The 21,502-nt window shown below is 44.8% G+C and overlaps 1 protein-coding gene across 2 annotated transcripts in view; it reads left to right on the top strand.

Moving 5' to 3' along the window:
* Positions 1-21,502, top strand: part of NSF (N-ethylmaleimide sensitive factor, vesicle fusing ATPase) — a 72,351-nt gene that overhangs the window by 39,324 nt on the left and 11,525 nt on the right. For both annotated transcript variants that reach the window (XM_058041578.1, XM_058041579.1), the window contains exons 9-17: positions 4,367-4,566; positions 7,803-7,968; positions 8,400-8,474; positions 9,649-9,836; positions 13,002-13,097; positions 13,795-13,951; positions 15,527-15,660; positions 17,054-17,120; positions 17,298-17,377. In XM_058041578.1, coding sequence (XP_057897561.1) covers positions 4,367-4,566; positions 7,803-7,968; positions 8,400-8,474; positions 9,649-9,836; positions 13,002-13,097; positions 13,795-13,951; positions 15,527-15,660; positions 17,054-17,120; positions 17,298-17,377 — 1,163 coding nt within the window. The remainder of the gene's footprint in view (positions 1-4,366; positions 4,567-7,802; positions 7,969-8,399; positions 8,475-9,648; positions 9,837-13,001; positions 13,098-13,794; positions 13,952-15,526; positions 15,661-17,053; positions 17,121-17,297; positions 17,378-21,502) is intronic.

Here is a 21,502-nt window from a genome sequence, read left to right as displayed (position 1 = left end):
AATGTGGAAATGGGATGGAGGGAGGGGAAGGGGCTTTACACCAAACCTGCAGCAGGGAATTTCTGTATGAGCCATCAGTGGGGTCTGGGAGGGCTTTGCTCCTGCTCCAGGTGGCTGCAGGGGTGTTGGTTGGTGGCATCACCATGATCTGGCACCCCCAGTTTGTGCCCAGCTGGGTGTCCCCATGCCCTGGGGTGTCTGTGTGTGTTCACAAGGCAGAAATGTTCAGCACATTCCCAAATCCCAGTGTTGGCTTTCTGAGCAGGTGGGAATGACCCAGCTCTATCCCAGGAATCAGGGAATGCTGATGGGATTGTGCTGCTGTAATCCAGGTGAGATGGGGCTCTGAACATCCTGGCTGTGCTCAGCTTCCCACAGAACCTGCCTCAGGGATTTGGGATCTTTCTGTAGCTCTCTTGACAGACGTTTACTCTTTGCTGCTGTGCTTGGTTTTGTTTGTTGATACTCTCACCAAAATCCCTTTTCCTGAGGGTCCTGATGCTGGTTTTGTAGCCAGAGGCATTCTGTTGGAAGTGGCTCTCTGAGATGCTGATTTATTTTAATTTCTAGCACATTCCCTCAGAAATGGATAAATGCCCTTGTCATAAATCTCATTATTGCCTGATAGATGTGTGCACTGAGCTCCTCAGAGCCAGTGGGCTGTGGTGAGGAATCCCTTTCCAAAGATCCATGGAGAACTTCGCTTTGTCTTCTCTTTCTAGCAAAGGATTTGATAAATCCAAACTCTGACCATCGAGAAAATAAAAATTCTGGTTCAGGTGTGGCCCAGCTTTGAGTTCAAAGCAGACACTCTGGGTTTACAGCATGAGAGGGAAATTCCACCCAGCTCTACTTGTAGGGAAATTTTGCTTGTGTGGTCTGAAGCCAGTGGGATGTGGTGAGGAATCCCTTTCTAGAGATCCATGGAGAACTTCACTTTGTATTCTCTTTCCAGTGGCAAAGGATTTGATAAATCTAAACTCTGACCACTGAGAAAATAAAATTTCTGGTTCAGATGTCGTCCTTTCCCTGCCCCAGCTTTGAATTCAAATCAGACACTCTGGGCTTACAGCATGAGAGGGAAATTCCACCCAGCTCTACTTGTAGGGAAATTTTGTATGTCAGGTGAAGCCTGGGAACCCTGAACTTCCTGTAACCTGCCCCAAGATGAATGTGCAGAGATAAAAATCTCCCTGCTGTGCTGGGGCCTTCCCATCCATGCAGGTTCCTGGTGGTGCATCTGAGTGATCCAATCCCACCAGAATGCTTTGATTTTAATTAAAAAGGGGAATTACACTCCCAAGTAGAAAATCCCTCTTATACTAAATCGGTTCTTCTGATCTCTCCACTAAATTGAAGAGGGAGAATTGAACAAATAAACTTTATCTTGTCTTTGGGCAGGTGATGTTCTGGGTCAAAACAGAATGACTTCCATTGGTAGCACCAGTAACTCTCCCATTCTCAGCATTTTTAATGAATTTTCCCTCAGATTTTGTTTTTCCCATATTTAACTTCCTGTTAAAGTCCCTATTCAGCCTCTAACTGTCATTGAAGGGCAGAATTTAAGGCTCAGGTTGCAGCAATGACCTTTTTTTGGAGCTCATCAAATGGTGAACTGGCTGGAGATGTCTGCACAGCTGTAATTTGTGTTTAGAAAGATTTTCTCATAATAATATTGACATTTGGGCCACATTGGTGAAATCAGCAGAGGGGGAGATAAACTTAATCAAAATTCCTGTGTGGTGCAGAGGATCCCGCTGTGATTTGAGAGGTAACATTTGGGATTTGTCATCACCTGTCTAATTTTAATAAAGTCCTGCTTGTCCTTAAAACTTTGATTTTAGCCAGGTGAACGTGGCTGTGAAGGGAAATGTCTGCTGGAGCTGCTTGTGGCAGTTTGATTTGAAGAGGAACGAATTGCTTTGGGGGTCTGGAATGTTCTGTCACCTGACTGAGACCCTGCTCTCAGTGTTGCCCGTTCAGTGGCAACCCAGTCTGGCAGCAGGTGGCCAGGGATGTCCTCAGGCTTCAGGCTGAGCCCCCCCAGCTGCCTCAGACACTTCTCTCAGGACTGAGGAGAAAACCAGAAGAACCAAGCAGGCCCAGAGCGTTGGTGTTTGTGTTGTGGCACTCCCTGCAGCACCATGGATCTGCCTGGCTGGGCTGGGAGCACAGCCCTGACCTGCCACAGCCCTTTGGTGGCCTCTGTAACCCTTTGGTGGCCTGTGTAACCCTTTGGTTGCCTCTTTAACCCTTTAGTGGCCTCTGCACCCCTTTGGTGGCCTCTGTAGCTCTTTGACAGATTCTGTAACCCTTTGGTGGCCTCTTTATGCCTTTGATGGCCTCAGTAGCCCCTTGGTGGCCTCTGTATGCCTTTGGTGGCTTCTGTATGCCTTTGGTGGCCTCTTTAACCCTTTGGTGCCCTCTGTAACCTCTTGATGGCCTCTGCAGCCCTCTGGTAGCCTCTTTATGTCTTTGGTGGCCTCTGTAACCCTTTGGTTGCCTCTGTAGCTCTTTGGTGGCCTCTGCAGCCCTTTGGTGGCCTCGTGCTGGGTCCCAGGAGCTGGAGCATTGCTGTGCTGGGTTTTCCCTGCAGAGATCACTTTGTCAGCACCACCCTGGCTGGTGCAGTTTGGTTGCAGAGCAGATCCTGTTCACAATGACCTCATGGCAGGGATTTGACAGGAACAACTTTTAATTTATCTGTGCCTCACTCCCTCCCCTGTGAGATTTGTCTTCGGTTTATGTTGTTTATGGTTTTGACTCACAGTGCTGACTCATGAGTTCTTTAGGCACAGCTCTGGATTCCTGGAGTAAATTTTTTTATCTGCAGAAAAGCCCAGCAGGATTGATTTTCCCTCTCAGCTTTATTGCTGGGCTTAGGCAGTGCAGCACTGCTGCTCTCTGGGGTTTGGGAGCATCAGCTGCTCCTCAGGGCAGTGACCTGGAACTTCACTACAGTGAATGAACCAGAGCGAGAAGGAGGAGAGCCTGTGGGTCACAGGAATTAAATAATATTGAGCAGTTGTTCAGACTGAAATCAATTCTTTATTGCCATAACCTTCAGGAGTAAGTGAAATCACAGCAGAGTGATGAGGGGTGGAATTTGCAGGCAACCCTGACATGGGAAGAGATGAGAATCTTGACTCCATGTTTCAGAAGGCTGATTTATTATTTTATGATATATATTATATTACAAGAAAATGATACATTAAAACTATACTAAGGAATATAAGAAAGGATTTCATCAGAAGGCTGGAAAGGAATGATAATAAAATCTTGTGGTGGCTGTCATTGGTCACCAAGTAAAAACAATTCACATGCTGGGTAAACAGTTCTCCAAATCACATTCTGAAGCAGCAAAACATGGAGAAGCTGAAGCTTCTCAGCTCCTCAGGAAAAAATACCCTGACAAAAGGATTTTTCATAAAATACATCTGTGACAATAAGGTGTGTTTGTCCTTAACAGGCAGAATTGCCCGGAGATGTGACAGCCCTGAGGGCTCTGTGGGATGGGGTGAGGTTACCATGGATGGGTCACATTCTTAAAGAAGTCAATCCACAAAAATGGAGTAAAATCAGATTTTCATGTAGTCATTAAAAAATGGAAAAAAGCCTTTGAGCTCCACCATTCCCCAAGACTCCTGAGGACTCCAGGTGGCTCTTTGAAATGCAGTTTATTGTATCCAAAATGCAGTTTATTCCATCCAAGATGTCACAGCAGTTCAGGTGACAGAGCTGTGCCTACAGCTGTCAGCTCCAGCTGCAGGCAGGCCTGGAGACCCTTAGTTTAGGCTATAATGCATTATAGACTTTTCTTTTGGTTACACTGCATTCTATACTTTTCTTTGCTGAGCATCTTCATGCATTAGAACCAATCTATACCTTAACTTTTATCTCTAGCCTATCATAACTACTGTAATTACCATATTCATGTTACTGTTCTCCACTCACTAAAAGCACATTACAGTTTAAGCTGGAAGTTGTTTTTTAGTTTTCTTGCAGTGGAAAATTCTGAGATCTTTTTCTACTTGCACCATCGGCAGGCTTGTTTGCCTGTGCTATCTTTGTGCTTGGTAAAAACATCTTGTTTGAGTTGGGTTTATCCTTTGCTGTAAGGATGTTCTAACTAACATATCCTTTGCCTCCTTGGTTAGGGCTCAGCAATTCTTTTCTTCTGTATCAAATCTTGCTTCCATCTCTATTCCATTTTCAGATTCTATATTCAAAAATCTTTCTGCCAAGCGTACCTGTGAGACTTTCTTGTCAAACCTTCCTCCTTCCCAACACCCTCCTTTTATTCTTTGGCTTCCTTGGTCTCTGTTGTATCTCAGCCTTCTCCACGATGCCTTCCCTGTCCCTGCAGGCTGCAAGCACGTGAAGGGGATCCTGCTCTACGGCCCCCCGGGCTGCGGGAAGACGCTGATGGCGCGGCAGATCGGGAAGATGCTCAACGCCAGGGAGCCCAAGGTGGTCAACGGGCCTGAGATCCTCAACAAGTACGTGGGGGAGTCCGAGGCCAACATCAGGAAGCTGTTTGCTGATGCAGAGGAGGAGCAGAGGAGGGTAAGGATGCACAGCCATGGGGGCGATGGGGATGAGAGCAGTGGGGTCTTTGTGAGAGTCCCCAGGAGGAGGGAAGAGATGAATTTGAATCCATGTTCTCAGAAGGCTGATTTATTATGATATGATATATGATATGATGTGATATGATATGATACTATATTATGCAATACTATATTATACAATATCATACCATACTATATAATATATTACATTACATCATATGATCTATCATATATCATATATCATATATCATTTATCATCTATCATATATCATTATCATATATCACATATCGTATCATATATAATAATATATCATAATATAGCATATATATTATATTATATTATATTATATTATATTATATTATATTATATTATATTATATTATATTATATTATATTATATTATATTACATTATATTTACATTATATTATATTATATTATATTTACATTATATTCCATCATATCATACTATATCATACCATATCGTATTATATTGTATTATATCATATTATAATTATATATATAATATACATTATATTATAATTATTATACCATACTATACCATACTATATTATATATCATATCACACTATATCATGTAATGTAATGTAATGCAATATAATATAATATAATATAATATAATATAATATAATATAATATAATATAATATAATATAATATAATATAATATAATATAATATAATATAATACTATATTACATTGTATTACATTACATTAGACTATATCATACCACGTCACATTATCATATCATATCATATCATATCATATCATATCATATCATATCATACTATATCACACTGTATCACATTATATTATATTTTATCACATTATATCACAGAATACTATATTAAAACTATACTAAAGAAATAGAATAAGGATACAGACAGAAGGCTGAACAAGAATGAATAATAAAAACTCGTGACTGACTCCTCAGAGTCCGACACAGCTGATGGTGATTGGTCATTAAGTAAAAACAGTTCACATGAAACCAATCAAACATGCACCTGTTGGTAAACAAGCTTCAGCCACATTCCAGAGCAGCAAAACAGGGAGAAGCAAATGAGATAATACTGTTTTTTCTCTGAGGCCGCTCAGGTTCCCAGGAGAAAAAATCCTGGTGAAGAGATTTTTCAGAAAATGTAGCAGTGACAGACCAGGAGAGACTGACTATCAGCTGTGAAAACAGCCTTGGAAGCTGGAAAAGGCAGCTGGGCTCCCTAAAACTCAGATTGTGCAAATTTTCCTATGTTTTTAGGAAGTCCTTTTCTTTTCTTTTATTTTTTTTTTCTTTTTTGTAGGAGAGACATAATTGAATCTAATTGGATTTTTCTTACTAAATTAAGCTAGCACATAAGCTTTGAGGTTTTTAGGTTGCAGGCATATTGGTATGTTACAGCACTTACTATAATCAATACATGGTTAATTTTTCTCATGGACGAGAATAATGTCTTGAAACTGGAAGTGAATATAAAGATTCTGTTTTTTTCCAGTGATGTTTTTTATCCATTGCTTGGATTTTTCTTACTAAATTAAGCTGGCACATAAGCTTTCACGTTTTTGGGTTGCAGGCATATTGGTATGTTACAGCACTTGAAGTGTTATAACCTATACATGGGTAATTTTTCTCAGCAGAAAACTAATGGATGAGAATAATGTCTTGAAACTAAAGATCTTTGAAACTGGAAGTGAATATAAAGATTCTGTTTTTTTCCAGTGATGTTTTTTATCCATTGCTTTAGCTGGCTTTTTCAAAACCCCAATCTTTAGTTTCATGGTGTAAATACTTCTTTCATGTGTGCTATGGTAATTTTTCTCTGCTGTTGATCACTTGATCTTGATAGATTTTTCTGATAAAGAAAATCAAATGTCAGGCTAGTCACAGTTAAATACAGGGAAGTCTTTTTAGAAGTCATTAGCAAATGATCCCTTAATTTTGATCAGCTCACAAGACTCAGGTTTTGGTGGTGACTTGAAATAATCTCATCTCTTCAGCAGAAGGTTTATTAGTCAGTCAATCAGCTCTGTGTGGTAACACAGACCCATGTGAGCAATCTCCTGGTGGCTGCTGCATCTCTGGGAGCTGCTTTGCCTTGGCAATAACACACCTGTGAAAATCCACTCAATATTGGCTGCAGGGGCTGGGCCTGATGACAGCTGGGAGATTAAAAAGGTCTCCCAAAGGTTGGCATTGTGCTGCCTGTGTCTGGGGCAGATTGCCAGGCCCAGCACATGCACCCAGTGATAACATGGGCTGCCCTGGCCACAAAAGATGTTTTAGAGGTGGAATTTGAAGGGGAAAAGCTTCATAATGCAGTCACAAAAAGTATCCTGTTCTCTTAGCAGCTGCAACTGCCTCACCCCTGAGTGAACCTGGAAATGGCAGTGCTGGGGCTGACTGGGCTCCTTAAAAACATTATCAGCAAAGCTGCTCTGGCAAGCTGGGGATTTACCAAGTTCAGTGCAGCCTGGGGTGTTCCCTCTTTCCACAGACAGGCCTTGTTCCCTGTCCCTGGTACCTGTCCCTTTCCCAGGTGCTGAGTGCTGGGGCCTTTTGAGCTCTGGCCTTTGCTTGGCTTGCTCAGCCTTGTGCTCTTCCCTAAAACCTGTGCAGCTGCAAAGTTCTGAGTTTGAGCAGAGCCCCCTGAGTTCCCTGATTTGGAAATGGGCAGGATGTTCCCCTGGAGAGGGGTGAGACACACAGAGATGTGATACTGAGCACACAGGGACTCTCAATGCTGTGTCTGTCACATTCACATTTTCTGAAAAATCCCTTCACCCAGAATTTTTCTCCTGGGAAGCTGAGAAGCCTCAGAGAAAAAATGAAAACAATAATTATCTGATTTGCTTTTCCTGTGTTTTGCTCATGGGGAATGTGTTTGGAGATTGTTTATCCAACAGGTGATTGTTTCATTGGATTCTGGTGTGAGTTGTTTTCACTCTTTGGCCAATTGGGGCCAAGCTGTGTCAGGACTCTGGAAGGAGTCACAAGTTTCCATTATTATCTTTTTAGCCTACTGTAGGTATCCTTTCTGTATTCTTTAGTACAGTTTAGTACAGCATTCTTTAATATAATGTAGTATCATAAAATGATACATTATCCTTCTGAGGCCATGGAGTCAGATTCATCATTTCTTCCTGCAAATACAACTCTGTGTCTGTGTGGCTAGCTTGGTGTTGATTTTGGAATCTGGTGACACTCCTGTCCTCTCTCCCCCAGCTTGGAGCCAACAGTGGGGTGCACATCATCATTTTTGATGAGATTGATGCCATCTGCAAGCAGAGGGGCAGCATGGCTGGCAGCACGGGCGTGCACGACACCGTGGTGAACCAGCTGCTGTCCAAAATCGATGGTGTGGAGCAGCTCAACAACATCCTGGTCATTGGTAGGTGGGGTTTGCTCTGTCCTGAGGGCTGGGGTTTGGTCAGCTCAGGCTGCTGTTGGAGCAGGTTTAAAGGGAGATGCTGCTGTGGTTGGCAGATATTGCTGCTTTCAGCAATTTCCTTGTTTAGTTTTTGATAAGGAGGGTTTCATACTTTAGGGGAACTTGTAAGGATTGATAGAATTGATTTATCAGCCTGGGGGGGGATTGGGGCTGCTCCTGCTGTGCTTGTCCTGCTGCAGGAGCCCAAGGACAGGCAGACAGAGCCACAGGAACAGGTTTGATCCCTGTTGCCCTGACTCTCCCTGAGCATTCCAGAAGAGGAGTGCCTTCTGTCTGTTTTCTTGGGACTCTCTGAGTGTCTCCCTACCTCTGTGGGCTGTAAACCCACTCAGGCAGCTCAGATAACTGTTTTGTTTTATCTTTGACTCCAGGGATGACCAACAGACCTGACCTGATTGATGAGGCCCTGCTGAGGCCAGGGAGGCTGGAGGTGAAGATGGAGATTGGTAAGAGCCCATTTCCTCAGCTCCATGGACCCAGAGCAGCAAAGCAAATACAGATCCTAATGTGAGCAATCCCCAGCATGGCCCAGGTGCTGAAATTCCTGCAGCTCCCTCCAGAACATCAATTAAATCAGACCAATAAAGCACCACTTTGGACTTCCCTACTGATAAACCTGATCTGAATTTCTGCCCTGCAGGGTGGGCAGGCAGGACCCTGAATATTTGTGTGAAGGAAAGGAGGCAAATAATGGTACAGATCATTCCTGGGTGGAAATTGCAGGAAGGACAGGACAGAACAGAGGGTGAACTAAAAGTTGGCCAAGAGCTTGGTTTGCCATTTAATCTGGCACTGGAAAAGCAACTGGAAAAGCAGCTGTCTGTCAGTAACTAGAAAGGGACCTTTGTGCACACCCAGTGAGGGTAAATTAGGGAATATCTGATCATGTAGGCTTTATTAAGAAAATAAGCTCAGACCATCTTAGATTCATGAGAACAAATCACTGACTTTGCATTTGAGATCAGAATTTGGTGAAGGTTGTGAGTGAAGCTGCTCATGGTGAGAAGGGGCCTTGGAAGGAGGGGACACTGTGTGGGATTTCTGGGGTCCCCAGACGAGGGAAGGAAATGATGAATGTGACTCCATGTTCTTAGAAGGCTGATATTATATTATATTATATTATATTATATTATATTATATTATATTATATTATATTATATTATATTATATTATATTATATTATATTATATTATATTATATTATATTATATTATATTATATTATATTATATTATATTATATTATACTGTACTAAAGGAGAGAAAGAGAGGATACAGACAGAAGGCTTAACAAGATAACAATGAAAAATTTGTGACTGTCTCCAGAGCTTTGACACAGCTGGGCTGTGGTTGGTCATTAAATTAAAACAATTCACACGAAACCAATCAAACAAGCACCTGTTGGATAAACACTCTCCAACCACATTCCAAAGCAGCAAAACACAGAAGAATCAATCAGATAATATTGTTTTCATTTTTCCCTGAGGCTTCTCAGCTTCCCAGGAGAAGAAATCCTGGTAAAGGGATTTATCAGAAAATGTGACAGTGACGACACTGAGGGGAGGGTCAGGGGGTTTGCAGTGATGTTCTCAGGATTTTTGTGGTTTTTTTCCCCCATCCCAGGCCTGCCAGATGAGAAGGGCCGATTCCAGATCCTGCACATCCACACAGTGAGGATGAGGGAGCACCAGCTGCTGGCTGAGGATGTGGACATTGCAGAGCTGGCAGTGGAGACCAAAAACTTCAGTGGTGCTGAGCTGGAAGGTTTGGTTCGAGCTGCTCAGTCCACTGCCATGAACAGACACATCAAGGTCAGTCTTCTACTGGGGCAAAAAAAGGAAAATAATTCTGTTTGGAATATGGAATGTTTACCTCCAAATGGAAAGGAGCCTATCAGTGTACCTTAGGAGATGAAATTCACTTTTTCCCTGTGCTTTTCTTTAATTCTCAATTCCCTCTTCCCCCTCCTGCCCTCCAGGTGCCTCTTGCACAGCTTGAAGGGGTGGTTTTTGAGGATGTTTTGCCAAAAACTGAAAGTCTTGAGCACAATTTGTGCATTGGACCCAGGAAGTGAGGTGGGAATTAGAACAGCCATTTCTAGGGAGGCTCTGCTGGAGCCTGAGCAGCTCAATGTGTTGATAAATGTTCTGTGAGGAGGGGGAGGTTACAACCTCAGAGCTGGTTTGGGGACATAAAGACAAATGTGGAGGTGTGCAGGGGGCATTTGGAAGGATGGCAGTGAATTTTGGGTGTCCTGTGGGAGAGAGAATTCAGAGAGGTGAAGGGATGGGGACTGACCTGGCCATCAGCTGGGGTCAAGTTCTTGGAGCTGGAATGGTCTGGAAATCCCAGCTCAGTGCTTGTCGGTGGAAACAGCAAAATAGCAAGGTTAGAATTTACCAGGAGAGGTGAAGAGCAAAAGTGGGGCTGTGATAAAATCCCTGGTGTGCTTGGATTGTGCTGGAACCAGGGTGTGGATGGCAGCAAGGGGTCAGAGGTACAGGAGGGTTTTCTTTGGAGAAATGGTTAAATTGGGATTCCTGAGCCTGGAAAAGGATGGAGAAGGGTTATGGAGAGTGTGCTGGGATCAGGGAGTGAGGATGGCTCCTCACTGTTTCCTCTGCAAGAACCAGAAGGGCAGAGGAGATGTGCTTTGTGTGGAGAAGTGTTGCAGCCTTGGAAGGAATCCTCTGCTCCAAATCCAGATTCAGAGGGTTTTGTACAAAACCTTCCACTGCAGATAAGGGCTGGCATGGTGATCACCCCACATCCTCTGGTTCATGCAGCCTTCCCAAATCCCTCAGCTCTCAGGGAACACCTCCCTGCCCTCCCATCCCTCTGGCTGCAGGGCCATGAAATGTCAGGGCTGGGAAGGCACAGGCAAAGCTCAGTATTCAGTGGTGTTGAAATATGAGATGATGAGGTGGTGAGGAAGGAGCCTGAGGCTCAGCCCTGCTCCCCTGGCCAGTACAGGGGGCAGCTCCTGCAGGAAAAGCCCAGGACATCAATCCCACAGCACAAGGACTGTAAGAATCTGCTCAGCCTCAAATGGGAGGAGAGCAAATCACACTTCCATTTAAGTGAGAAATCATTTGCTGCTTAGACATTTGTGTCTCCTGGGAGTGCTCCTTCTAAAGGAAAAATTACTCTTCCTGCTAATTAGTCTTGTATAACCACAATACTTGACAAGTTAAAAGTTATTGTTTCATACAGCAGAAAACCACAAACATCATCACTTTCTCATTTTCTTGTGCTCTGCCTCAAAAAAAAAAAAAATCAGCACTTCTGGATTCTTCCCTTTGCAGGCAAAACATTTTCCTTAAATAATTAATTTTGCTTATAGCTGATGTTTTCTCAGTGCTGGAGTTTAGGGTGCGTTTGGGGAGCGTTGGTGTTTGATCTATTCCCTGTTGTGCCCAGAAATCATGTGGGAAAAGGGGAGATGGCAATGTGCAAATGTGAAAGAGCAGTCCCCTCCTCTGGGGTGCTTTGTGATCCACATCTCAGCAATGTCTGCCTGCCTGTGTTTTCCACATGGGAAATGGCCTCGTGTTGTTTTGCTTTTCAGACACTTTGACATAGTAATTTTGGGTAATGTTCTTTATTCTGAAATTGCTTTTAGCTAAATGAAGCAGTAAAATACTTTATTCTTTCCTGCAAGTACTGAAAACTTAAAATATACATCATAGGCCTGACCTAGTTTTCAGAAGCACCTGTGAGAAACCAGAGCACAAATGGAAAATGAAGGGGCATTGTCTTCTGAATCATTTAAACAAGAGTTTAAATCATCTCTCAAAGTGTGTGTGTGAAAAATTAAAGCATGAGCTCATTAAAGGCTGGGGAGGTAAGAGCCCTCCTGGTTTTAAGTGTACACACAACTTCAGGAATTTATTGAATGTTTCAGGTGCTTTCATCTCCCTCTGCAAAACAGAAAAGTGATTATCTGTACTAAAGATTCCCTCAGTTTTTGGTTTGGCTGTGTGTTTGTGCTTGGTGGTGTTTTTGGGAGAAGGGATTCTCATTTCAGCCATGCTCTGGCACAGCAGGATTGCCCAGGCTGGGGTCCTGTGCTTGCAAATGCAGCTCCTCTAGACAAGCCCCATGTCATTATTTTTATTGTTATTTTTCCTTCCCATGCTCTGGTGCACTCTGTTCTTACAGGTCCCTGTTGGAGAGGAATGTCTGAGACAAGTCTTTAAAGGCTAAATGTAATTTATTTGTCTTAGTTCCAAGCTCCAAAGGGTATCTGTATAATCCCAGTAAGTTCTAGAAGTTTGAACTGGGCTGAGGTCAGTCCCGCACTGACCCCACTTATTATAAATATAATTATATTATATATATAATTAGATTTATATTATATTATATTATATTATATTATATTATATTATATTATATTATATTATAGTATAGTATATTATAGTATAGTATATATCATATATAATATCATATTACATGAAATGATATGAAAATTTATATTATATATTATATTATACAATATTATATATATTATATTATTTTATGTGAAATTATATGAAATTATACAAAATTATATTGTATGAAATTATATTATATTATATGAAAATGATAGACTAAAACTATACTAAAGAAAGAGAAAGGAGACATCAGAAGGCTAAACAAGAATGAATAATTAAAATCTTGTGACTGACCAGAGTCTGACACAGCTGGACTGGGATTGCTCATTAATCAAAAACAATTTACATGAGACCAATCAAAGATGAACCTGTTGGGAAGCAACCTCCAAACCACATTCCAAGCAATCAGATAATTATTGTTTCCATTTCTTTTCTGAGGCTTTTCAGCTTCTCAGGAGAAAAATCCTGGCAAGGAAATTTTCCAGAAAATATCACAGTGGGGTGGGACAGCTGCCCTGAGTGGCTCCAGGAGGACCCAGCAAATGCCCTCACAGGAAGATTTTTATTATTGACCCCACAGTGTGGCCTTTATTGCCTTTCTAGGCCAGCAACAAAGTGGAGGTGGACATGGAGAAGGCAGAGAGCCTGCGAGTGACCAGAGGAGACTTCTTTGCATCCTTGGAGAATGACATCAAACCAGTAAGTGGGGACTGTGGGGCTGCAGGAGCAGCCACCAGAGCAGTCAGATGGGAGGGAGGGACACGTCCTTTGGGATCACACAGCAGTGCTGACCCATGGGCTGGCATGTGAAGAGCTCTGAGCTCTCTGTTGCTGCCCAGAGAGTCATAAAGAGAGCTAGAACAGGTAAAGGACAGCTGGGGGTTTCTTCTCCTTGTCCACTTTTTGGCCACTTCATTTCCTGGAGGTGTAAAGACAAAGGTCACCAGTGGAGATCTGCATTTGGAAGGATGTCAATGCACAGGATGCCAGGGAATTTTGGGTGTCCTCTGGGAGAGAGAATTCACACAGGTGGAGGCAGGGATGGGGACTGACCTGGCCATTCTTGGAGCTGCAATGACAGCTCTACCCTGGGCTGTAGGAGGAGGTTTAAACCTCATTTCTGAGAATTGTCTCTGCACAGTGTGGAGTCAGAACCCACTGGCAACTTGCACTGACTGGAACTGCTTGTGAGGGCCTATGAAAAGATGGTTCTGAACATGCCTGGTCTCCACCCGTGTTCAGCCCTCTGAATGTTGGAATGCTGTGAGTCACCAGGGGCTGTGACTGTCTCACTTCTCAGAACCTTCCTCCTGGTCATTTTTGTTTAATCATTTCACGATTTTTTCAATGGGATGAAAAAGTATGTGGTAAAAAAAGTATTCCCTGTCTTCTACAGGCATTTGGAACCAACCAGGAGGACTATGCCAGCTACATCATGAATGGCATCATCAAGTGGGGGGACCCAGTGACGAGGGTGCTGGATGATGGGGAGCTGCTGGTGCAGCAGACCAAGAACAGCGACCGCACTCCCCTGGTCAGCGTGCTGCTGGAAGGTACAGCTGGGGAAAAAACCACCTGGGAATGCCTCTGCAGGCTGCTCTGCTCCCCTCTGACACCCTGAACCTGCAGGAAACACCCTGGGGGAGAAATGGAGCTGGGCTCTTTGAGTTTGCTTGGGTGAAATTGGTTTGGGTGTTAAAAGTGCTCAGCTAAAGGGATCCTTTGATTGGAACAAGGGAGAAGGGGATGTGGCCAGTGAATAAGCAAAATGTACCCAGTGAATAACTCAAAGGTACCCACTAAATAACCCAAATGTGCCCTGGTAAGAACCAAAATGTGCCCAGTGAAGAACCCAAATGTACCCAGTGAATAAACAAAATGTCCCACTAGATAACCCAAATGTACCCAGTGAATAACCCAAATGTACCCAGTGAATAACCCAAATGTACCCAGTGAATAACCCAAATGCACCCAGTGAATAACCCAAATGTACCCAGTGAACAACCCAAATGTACCCAGTGAATAACCCAAATGTACCCACTAAATAAACAAAATGTGCCCAGTGAATAACCAAAATGTGCCCAGTGAATAAACAAAATGTGCCCAGTGAAAAACCCAAATGTACACAGTGAATAACCAAAATGTCCCACTAAAAAACCAAAAAGTACCCAGTGAAAAACCCAAATGTACCCACTACTATATCTAAATAACCAAAATGTACTAACTAAATAACCCAAAATGTGCCCAGTGAATAACCAAAAAGTACCCACTAAATAACCCAAATGTATCCAGTGAGTAACCTGAATTTGGCTGGTTTACAGTGGAGATGTCTCTAGGTGAGCCAGTTGTCTGAATTCTCTTTGAAGTCACTGGAGAGCTCATCAGTGCAATTAGCTGAACTCCAACAGCCACATTTGGTTGTTTCTGTCAGTTAAAGGTGATTTCCTCTATCCAGACTGCCTAAGGAGAGTTTTCAGATATTGGAAACTGCTTCCAGTATCTGTGTTAGAGGTTTTGGAGGAGAATTTGTTATATTGGAATAGTATTTGTTATTTATCCCTTCCCTTTTTCCTTTCCCAAAGTCCAAAAAGATGCATTACCTCTGTAGCTTTGGAGTTAACCCTGAGTAATTCCTTGTGTTACTGCCCAGCAATTTTTTCCATCCTTCCCAACTGATTCATGTTGGCTGCATGGATTCAGGTGTGCCTTTGGTCTCTGAATTATCCTGAATTCAGCCAAATAACAATAAAATAATAAATTCAGTGTGCCTGCTGCTGGCTTGTTTGCCAAGGTGCCAGCAGAAATCATACTGAGGTAGCACAAAGCTCAAGAAATTTATCCTAAACACATTTTGGTGCCATGGCTGCTCCTACAGAAAGTGTAATGCCATATTTTGTGTCATGGCAAATCATTCTGCATATGCTCAAGCAGTTCCATTAATTGCCTTCATGTGGAAGGTTGGGTTGCAGCAGGAGTTAATGTGTTCCTTCTGCAAGCAGGAAAAACATTCATTTCACACTGCAGATGCCTCTGGATGGAATTCTAAACATACCCTTGGTATCATTCACACTGAGCATTGTCAGAGATGTTTCCTCCCTTGTTTATTCCTTGTTTGTCCTTTGCTGCAGGCCCCCCCCACAGTGGGAAGACTGCTTTAGCAGCAAAAATAGCAGAGGAATCCAACTTCCCCTTTATCAAGATCTGCTCTCCTGATAAGATGATTGGGTTTTCTGAGACAGCCAAGTGCCAGGCCATGAAGAAGGTAAGTGTGTGTCACCCCCTGTGCCTGGTGACAGCCCACTTCTGGGTTCTCTCCTGCAGGGAAAGGTGAATTATCCTTGGGATGGTTTTCTGCTCTTTCTAGGTCTGGAAATCCTGCATTTATATACATTTATTTATAAGGTTGAATGTATCACAGAATTGTAGAATGGATTGGGTTGGGAGGCCACCCAGTGCCACCCCTGCCATGGCAGGGACACCTTCCACTGTCCCAGGTGGCTCCAATCCCTGTCCAACCTGGCCTTGGGCACTGCCAGGCATCCAGGGGCAGCCCCAGCTGTGCCAGGTCCCCTCACCCTCACAGGGAAGAATATCTAATTCCCAATATCTCACCTAACACATTCCTTCCTGTCCTGTCACACCAGACTCCTGTCCCAATGTTTTTGTGGCACTGAGTGTCTCAATTCTCAATTCTGGTGTGAGATCCTGGCAAACTGCAGCAGAACAGATCTGGGGTGACCAGGGCTGGAGCTCTGCCTGTGCATGGGGAGCCAGGAAGGGCTTAGGGCTGCACCTGGGGAGGGCAGATCCTGCCTGAGTGGGACTGGGACCTGCTCTGAGGTGGGGTTTTTATTGAAACACGAGGTTTAACAACCTGGGCACCCAGGGAATGTGAATGAGTTTAACATTTTCATTGCCGGGTACTGAACGTGAACTGAACGTTACTCTGATCACATTGGTGCAGAGCTGTAGAGTTTGTAAGGGAAGTAAAGTTCTTAGGAGAAGCAGTGGAGATCCAGTTTGTGACTTGGATTCCAAAAGGAGCCTTTGGATTCACTGGAATCAGGGTTTGCTGGAGGCAAACCTGCTGTCCTTAGTGCTGCCTCCTGCTCACACCCAGAGCTGCTCCAGGAAGGGTGAGTGGGCTGAGATCCAGCCCTGGGTCAGTCCCTTCTCCCTGCAGGGCTGTTCTGGGGCTGAGATCCAGCCCTGGGTCAGTCCCTTCTCCCTGCAGGGCTGTTCTGGGGCTGAGATCCAGCCCTGGGTCAGTCCCTTCTCTCTGCAGGGCTGCTCTGCACAGTGCCCAACAGCCTGAGGAGAAAAGCTTCACAGCTGTGTCACAGCTGGGCAGGTTCTGTGTGTGTGTGTCACATTATCAGTGTTGCCCCAGCTCCTAAAACACAGGAATGGTGCTGGTTTCTCCCTGGATTACAGTGAGCCTCAGGGCAGTAAATGAATAAATAAACCAAATTTGTGGAGATGGCAGTGTTTTACTGTCTGCAGGGAGCCTGATCCCTCATTCCCCACCTGTTTCATTCTCAGATTATTCCTCTCAGTGCTGCTGTGTTCAGCTGAACCCACATCAGCAGGCCCAGCTGTGGCTGTCCCAGTCCTGTGGCTGAGGTTTAACCCTGAGATATTTCACTGTTTTTCAGATCTTTGATGATGCCTACAAGTCCCAGCTCAGCTGTGTTGTTGTGGACGACATTGAGCGACTTTTAGGTGAGTCAGGAGGAGGGAGAGCTGTGCTGGCTGCTGCAGAAATATTGATGCATTTGCAATATTGAAACATTGCAAACTGGAAATTATCTGGAACCATTTATTGCAGGAGCATCGAACTGTTTTTGCTACAGTGAAATGGATTAAATATGGATATTAAAATGAATTTTTTCCTTTCAGATTATGTCCCAATTGGACCTCGATTTTCCAACCTGGTTTTGCAAGCCCTTCTGGTGCTGCTGAAGAAAGCCCCACCTCAGGTAAGGCGGGGATGGGACAGTGGGAGCTGTCCCTGTCCCTGTTCTGCAGGAATGGGCAGTGGGAGCTGATCCTGCAGGGATGGACACTGGGAGCTGTCTCTGTCCCTGTCCCTGTCCCTGCAGGAATGGGCAGTGGGAGCTCTGTGGCTGCCTCAGAGCTGCCAGTGCTGTTAATGCTTTGTCTGAATCAGCCACTTTAATCCCAGCCTGCTGCTCCTCATTCACTTGGACATTTCTAGGATAACCACAAGGGATTCAGCTTGAAATATCTGATTACTGGGGGCTGGATCTTCTGCTCTTAGTCCTAAAAATACTGACTAAGGAAAGGAGTTTAACCTTCACCATGTAAAGCTGAATTGTGCCAGCCCTGGCTCAGCCATGTGCTCCCTCCCTATTTATAGATCAAGTTCTGTGTAATCTGTGATTGTGCTTGTCAGGGGTTTAATTTGCTCTTAACGAAATGATCAGGTGTTAATTACAGTGATTGAGGGGAGCTTAAGATCTTGTCTCTCGTGCTGATCCTGTCTGTTTGCACTTTGTGGCTTGATGAGATTTAGGAGCATCACAAGTGCTGAGGGTTCTGCAGCTCCTTTCTTGTTTGCCATTTTCCTGTCCTTCACTGCCTTTCTGCTCTGTGTGTCAGAGATCTGCATGAATAAATAACATCCTAACAAGAACACCTTGAAAGTTGGTGTCAGGAAAAAGCACAGAAGCTCAGTGTGGGTGAAGTCAGTTTTTTTGTCATGTTTAATATCCTGGCACAGGAGTGTGTGTGTGTTGTTTTCATTAGAGAGTTTGGTGAAAAGACCTTTCAAATCCAGCACTTTGAACTAAATTGTAATGCCACAGGCCTGTGTGAGTGTCAGCCTGGGAGAACAAAGATTTTCTCAGTTTCTAGGCCATGTGAAGCCTGTAACACAACAGCATCCAAATTTTATCTCATGCTTGCAGCAGCACAGCCATTCCTGGTCCCCTCATCTCCTGTAATTTCTGACCTGCTGTTCCCAAAAATCAGTGAGGAAAACAGAATTTGATTTCAAATGAACTTAAAGTATTAAATTGTCCATTTGCCCATTGCATTGCATGGATGTGTGCTGCTGCTGTCTGCATGAGAGCATCCTTCAGTCAGGTAACACCTGCAGCAGAGGGCTCAGCTCTGGGCTCATCCCTTTTCTAGAAGGCAGAAGGGCAGGACCACACCTGTGTTCTGTCCCTCTGTCAGCACAGAGGGATCCCAGGCTCCAAATTGAGGCATTTTGCCTAAAAATGGACAGGATTAATCCAGGCCTAAGGCTGTGCCTGTGTGTGATCTCTGGTGATGGAAGAGCTGGGCTGGAAGTGCCCTGGTTGTGAATCTGACACCAAATGATCTCAAGCTGTTCCTTCTTCTTTGGTGGTTTACTCCCATGTTCTGCCTGATTTTTGGGAGTTTGGTTGGCTTGAATGCTGATTTTCTGTGGGCTGAACACGTGGCACATTGCCTTCACCATGGCTGCTGTAGAAATTAGGGATGGAAAAAGTGAATTTTTCTGAAAATGGGACTGCATCATCAGCACATGAACCCTGAGCTGTGGGATGACCCTGGGATTCTGGAACAGGAACAAATCCCAGAAAATCATCACAGAGGAGCTGGCTGAGGGCAGCTTTTTCAGTTTCCTGCCCTTTGGGTGGCACCTGGGGCTCACACAGGCTGCAGCTCACAGATGTTTGCCAAGTTTGCACTTGTTGCAGAGATTTGTGCTCAGCAGGGTTTGAAATGCCCTGGGGGCTGGGAGACTCTGCCTTGACAGCCAATATTATGGTGACTTAAGCCATAAATTGTTGGAGGGTAGAGAGGAGTGAGTTTGCTGAGGAAATGTCACTGGTTGATTGATCATGTGGAGTTTTTTTGCTTTTTTTTTTTCTTTTTTAAGTGTCCATTGTTGGCTTTGTGGGAATCAGGACTTTGGGCTGCCCTGCTCTGGCAATTCTGGCTCTTCCTGGTGTGTTTGTAGTGAATTGCCTGGCATAGCCATGGCATGTGGGGATCTTGGGCATTTAAAAACCCACAGCTGTGTGTAAGAAATTGAGTTGTGCAGGAAAAGCTTTTTCTGCTGTGACACTTTACTGTAAAAATGCTGGATCTGGACACAAAGAATCTTTGGGCGTTTTGAACTCAAGTAAGGAACCCATGATGGAAATAATCCTGAGGGTTAATCAAGACCTGACCCTCAGGAAATAATCCTGAGGGTTGATCAACACCTTCCAAATCCCCTCTGAGATTACAAGTTTTCTTGAGGAGCAGTTTTTTTTTTTTGGAGGGAATGGCTGATATCAGGGGTTACTGGAATTTGGGATGCAGATACAGGCTCTAAGTGCATCAGTGGCACTGACCTGCATGGGGACAAAGCACTTTGGGTTTCTGTGGGATTGGGATCATGGTTCAGCATCATTCCATGTAAAAATGATGTGCTGAGAGGAATTCTTGAGGGGACAATGCCTTTTACCCTTTGCTTCACTTGTGGGGGCACCTGAAATTCTGAGCTGATTTTAAAGAATCTTTGGATTGAGGGGGATCTTACAGCCCATCTCATTCCACCCCTGCACTTCCAGGCATCCAGGGCTTCTCTGGGAGTTCCATTGCAGAGAATGGAAGAATTTCCTTCCGATATCCATCTGTCCCTGCTGTTCCCCCTTGTCCTGTCACCACTGCTGTGGCCCAGATTATGAATTCGCTGGGGTGTCACACGTCACTTGCAGGGATATTCTTGATGTGCAGGCAGCTCCCTGCCATCACTGCAGGCTCTGTGTGGAAGAGAAGCATTTCTGGGATGAAATGTTATTAATTATGCATCGAGGTGCGTGTCTCTGTTGAATTGAAGCTGCCTCCCAGGCTCCACTCTTCCTCCCAGGCTGCATTATTGGAACGTGGTGTGGGAAGGGCAAACACTTGCAGGTTCTGGTTTTCTTTTGAGGGTAAACACTTTAGGCTTTAAATAAACCAGAAACCACTCTGAGCTTGCTTTAAATTGCCAGTCACAGCTCCTGCTTGTGGTTCCACTCAGCAGTGTTAAATAGTGCTATCTGTTACTGCTGCTTCAAGAGGGCTGAAAACCATTGCATTTTGTTCAGCATCTTTTTTTTTTTAAACCAATTAAAAATCTTTTCTGCAGTGCCTTGAAGAGGAGAAAATAAACCCACGTTCTCCTGGGTCTTTAATTCAATCAAGTTGTGCAGGAGCAGGGACTGGGGGATGGAAAGGCTGAAAAGGGCTGGCTCAGCAGGGAGCCAAGCAGCAGAAAAAGCCTTCCCTGAGAACTGAGCAGCAGCAGCTCCCAGGGCCGGGGCTGCTTCATCTACATGCACAGTCACACGGGGCCTGCAGGCTCTGCCCAGCCCCAGAGAGGTTTCACATGTGCCTCCCTGCTGCTTCCAACAATCGGCCTGCGGGGAGGGAGGGAGGGAGGCACCTCGGCATCCCCAGCAGGGCTGGGCAGGCTCAGGGAATGTGTGCCTGGGCAGGGAGCCCTCCAGGGGACACCCACTGCCCTTGGGGCTGCCCCTTCCCTCCAGGGCACACCCAGTGCCCCTGAGCCCCCTTCCTTCCAGGGACACCCACTCCTGGGGCTGCCCTTTCTATTGATCCCAGCGCCCCAACCCTTTCCTCCAAGGGACACCCACTCCTGGGGCTACCCTTGAGCCCCCAGCTCCACTTGCAAAGTCAGATTCATGCCTGGGGGTGTGCTTCCATCACTCCCAGAGCCCCCAACCCTTCTCCTTGAAGGGAGATCCTCTCCTGGGACTGCTTTTCCACTGCCCTCAGAGCCCCTAGCCCCTTCCCTCAAAGGGAACCCTCTCCTGGGGTTGCCATTCCATCACTCCCTGAACCCCCAGCCCCACTTTCAAAGTCAGATTCATGCCTGGGGATGTCCTTCCATCACTCCCAGAGCCCCCAACCCCTTCCCTCCAAGGGAAACCCACTCCTAGGGCTGCCCTTTCTATTGATCCCAGAGCCCCCAGCCCCTTCCCTCAAAGGGAACCCTCTCCTGGGGTTGCCATTCCATCACTCCCTGAGCCCCCAGCCCCACTTGAAAAGTCAGATTCATGCCTGGGGATGTCCTTCCATCACTCTCAGAGTCCCTAGCC

This window comes from Melospiza georgiana, chromosome 28 (genome assembly GCF_028018845.1).
Source record: "Melospiza georgiana isolate bMelGeo1 chromosome 28, bMelGeo1.pri, whole genome shotgun sequence".
In the NCBI taxonomy this organism is placed as follows: domain Eukaryota; kingdom Metazoa; phylum Chordata; class Aves; order Passeriformes; family Passerellidae; genus Melospiza; species Melospiza georgiana.
The sequence above is the reverse complement of the archived record's forward strand: the minus strand, read 5'-3'. Positions and strand labels throughout refer to the sequence as shown.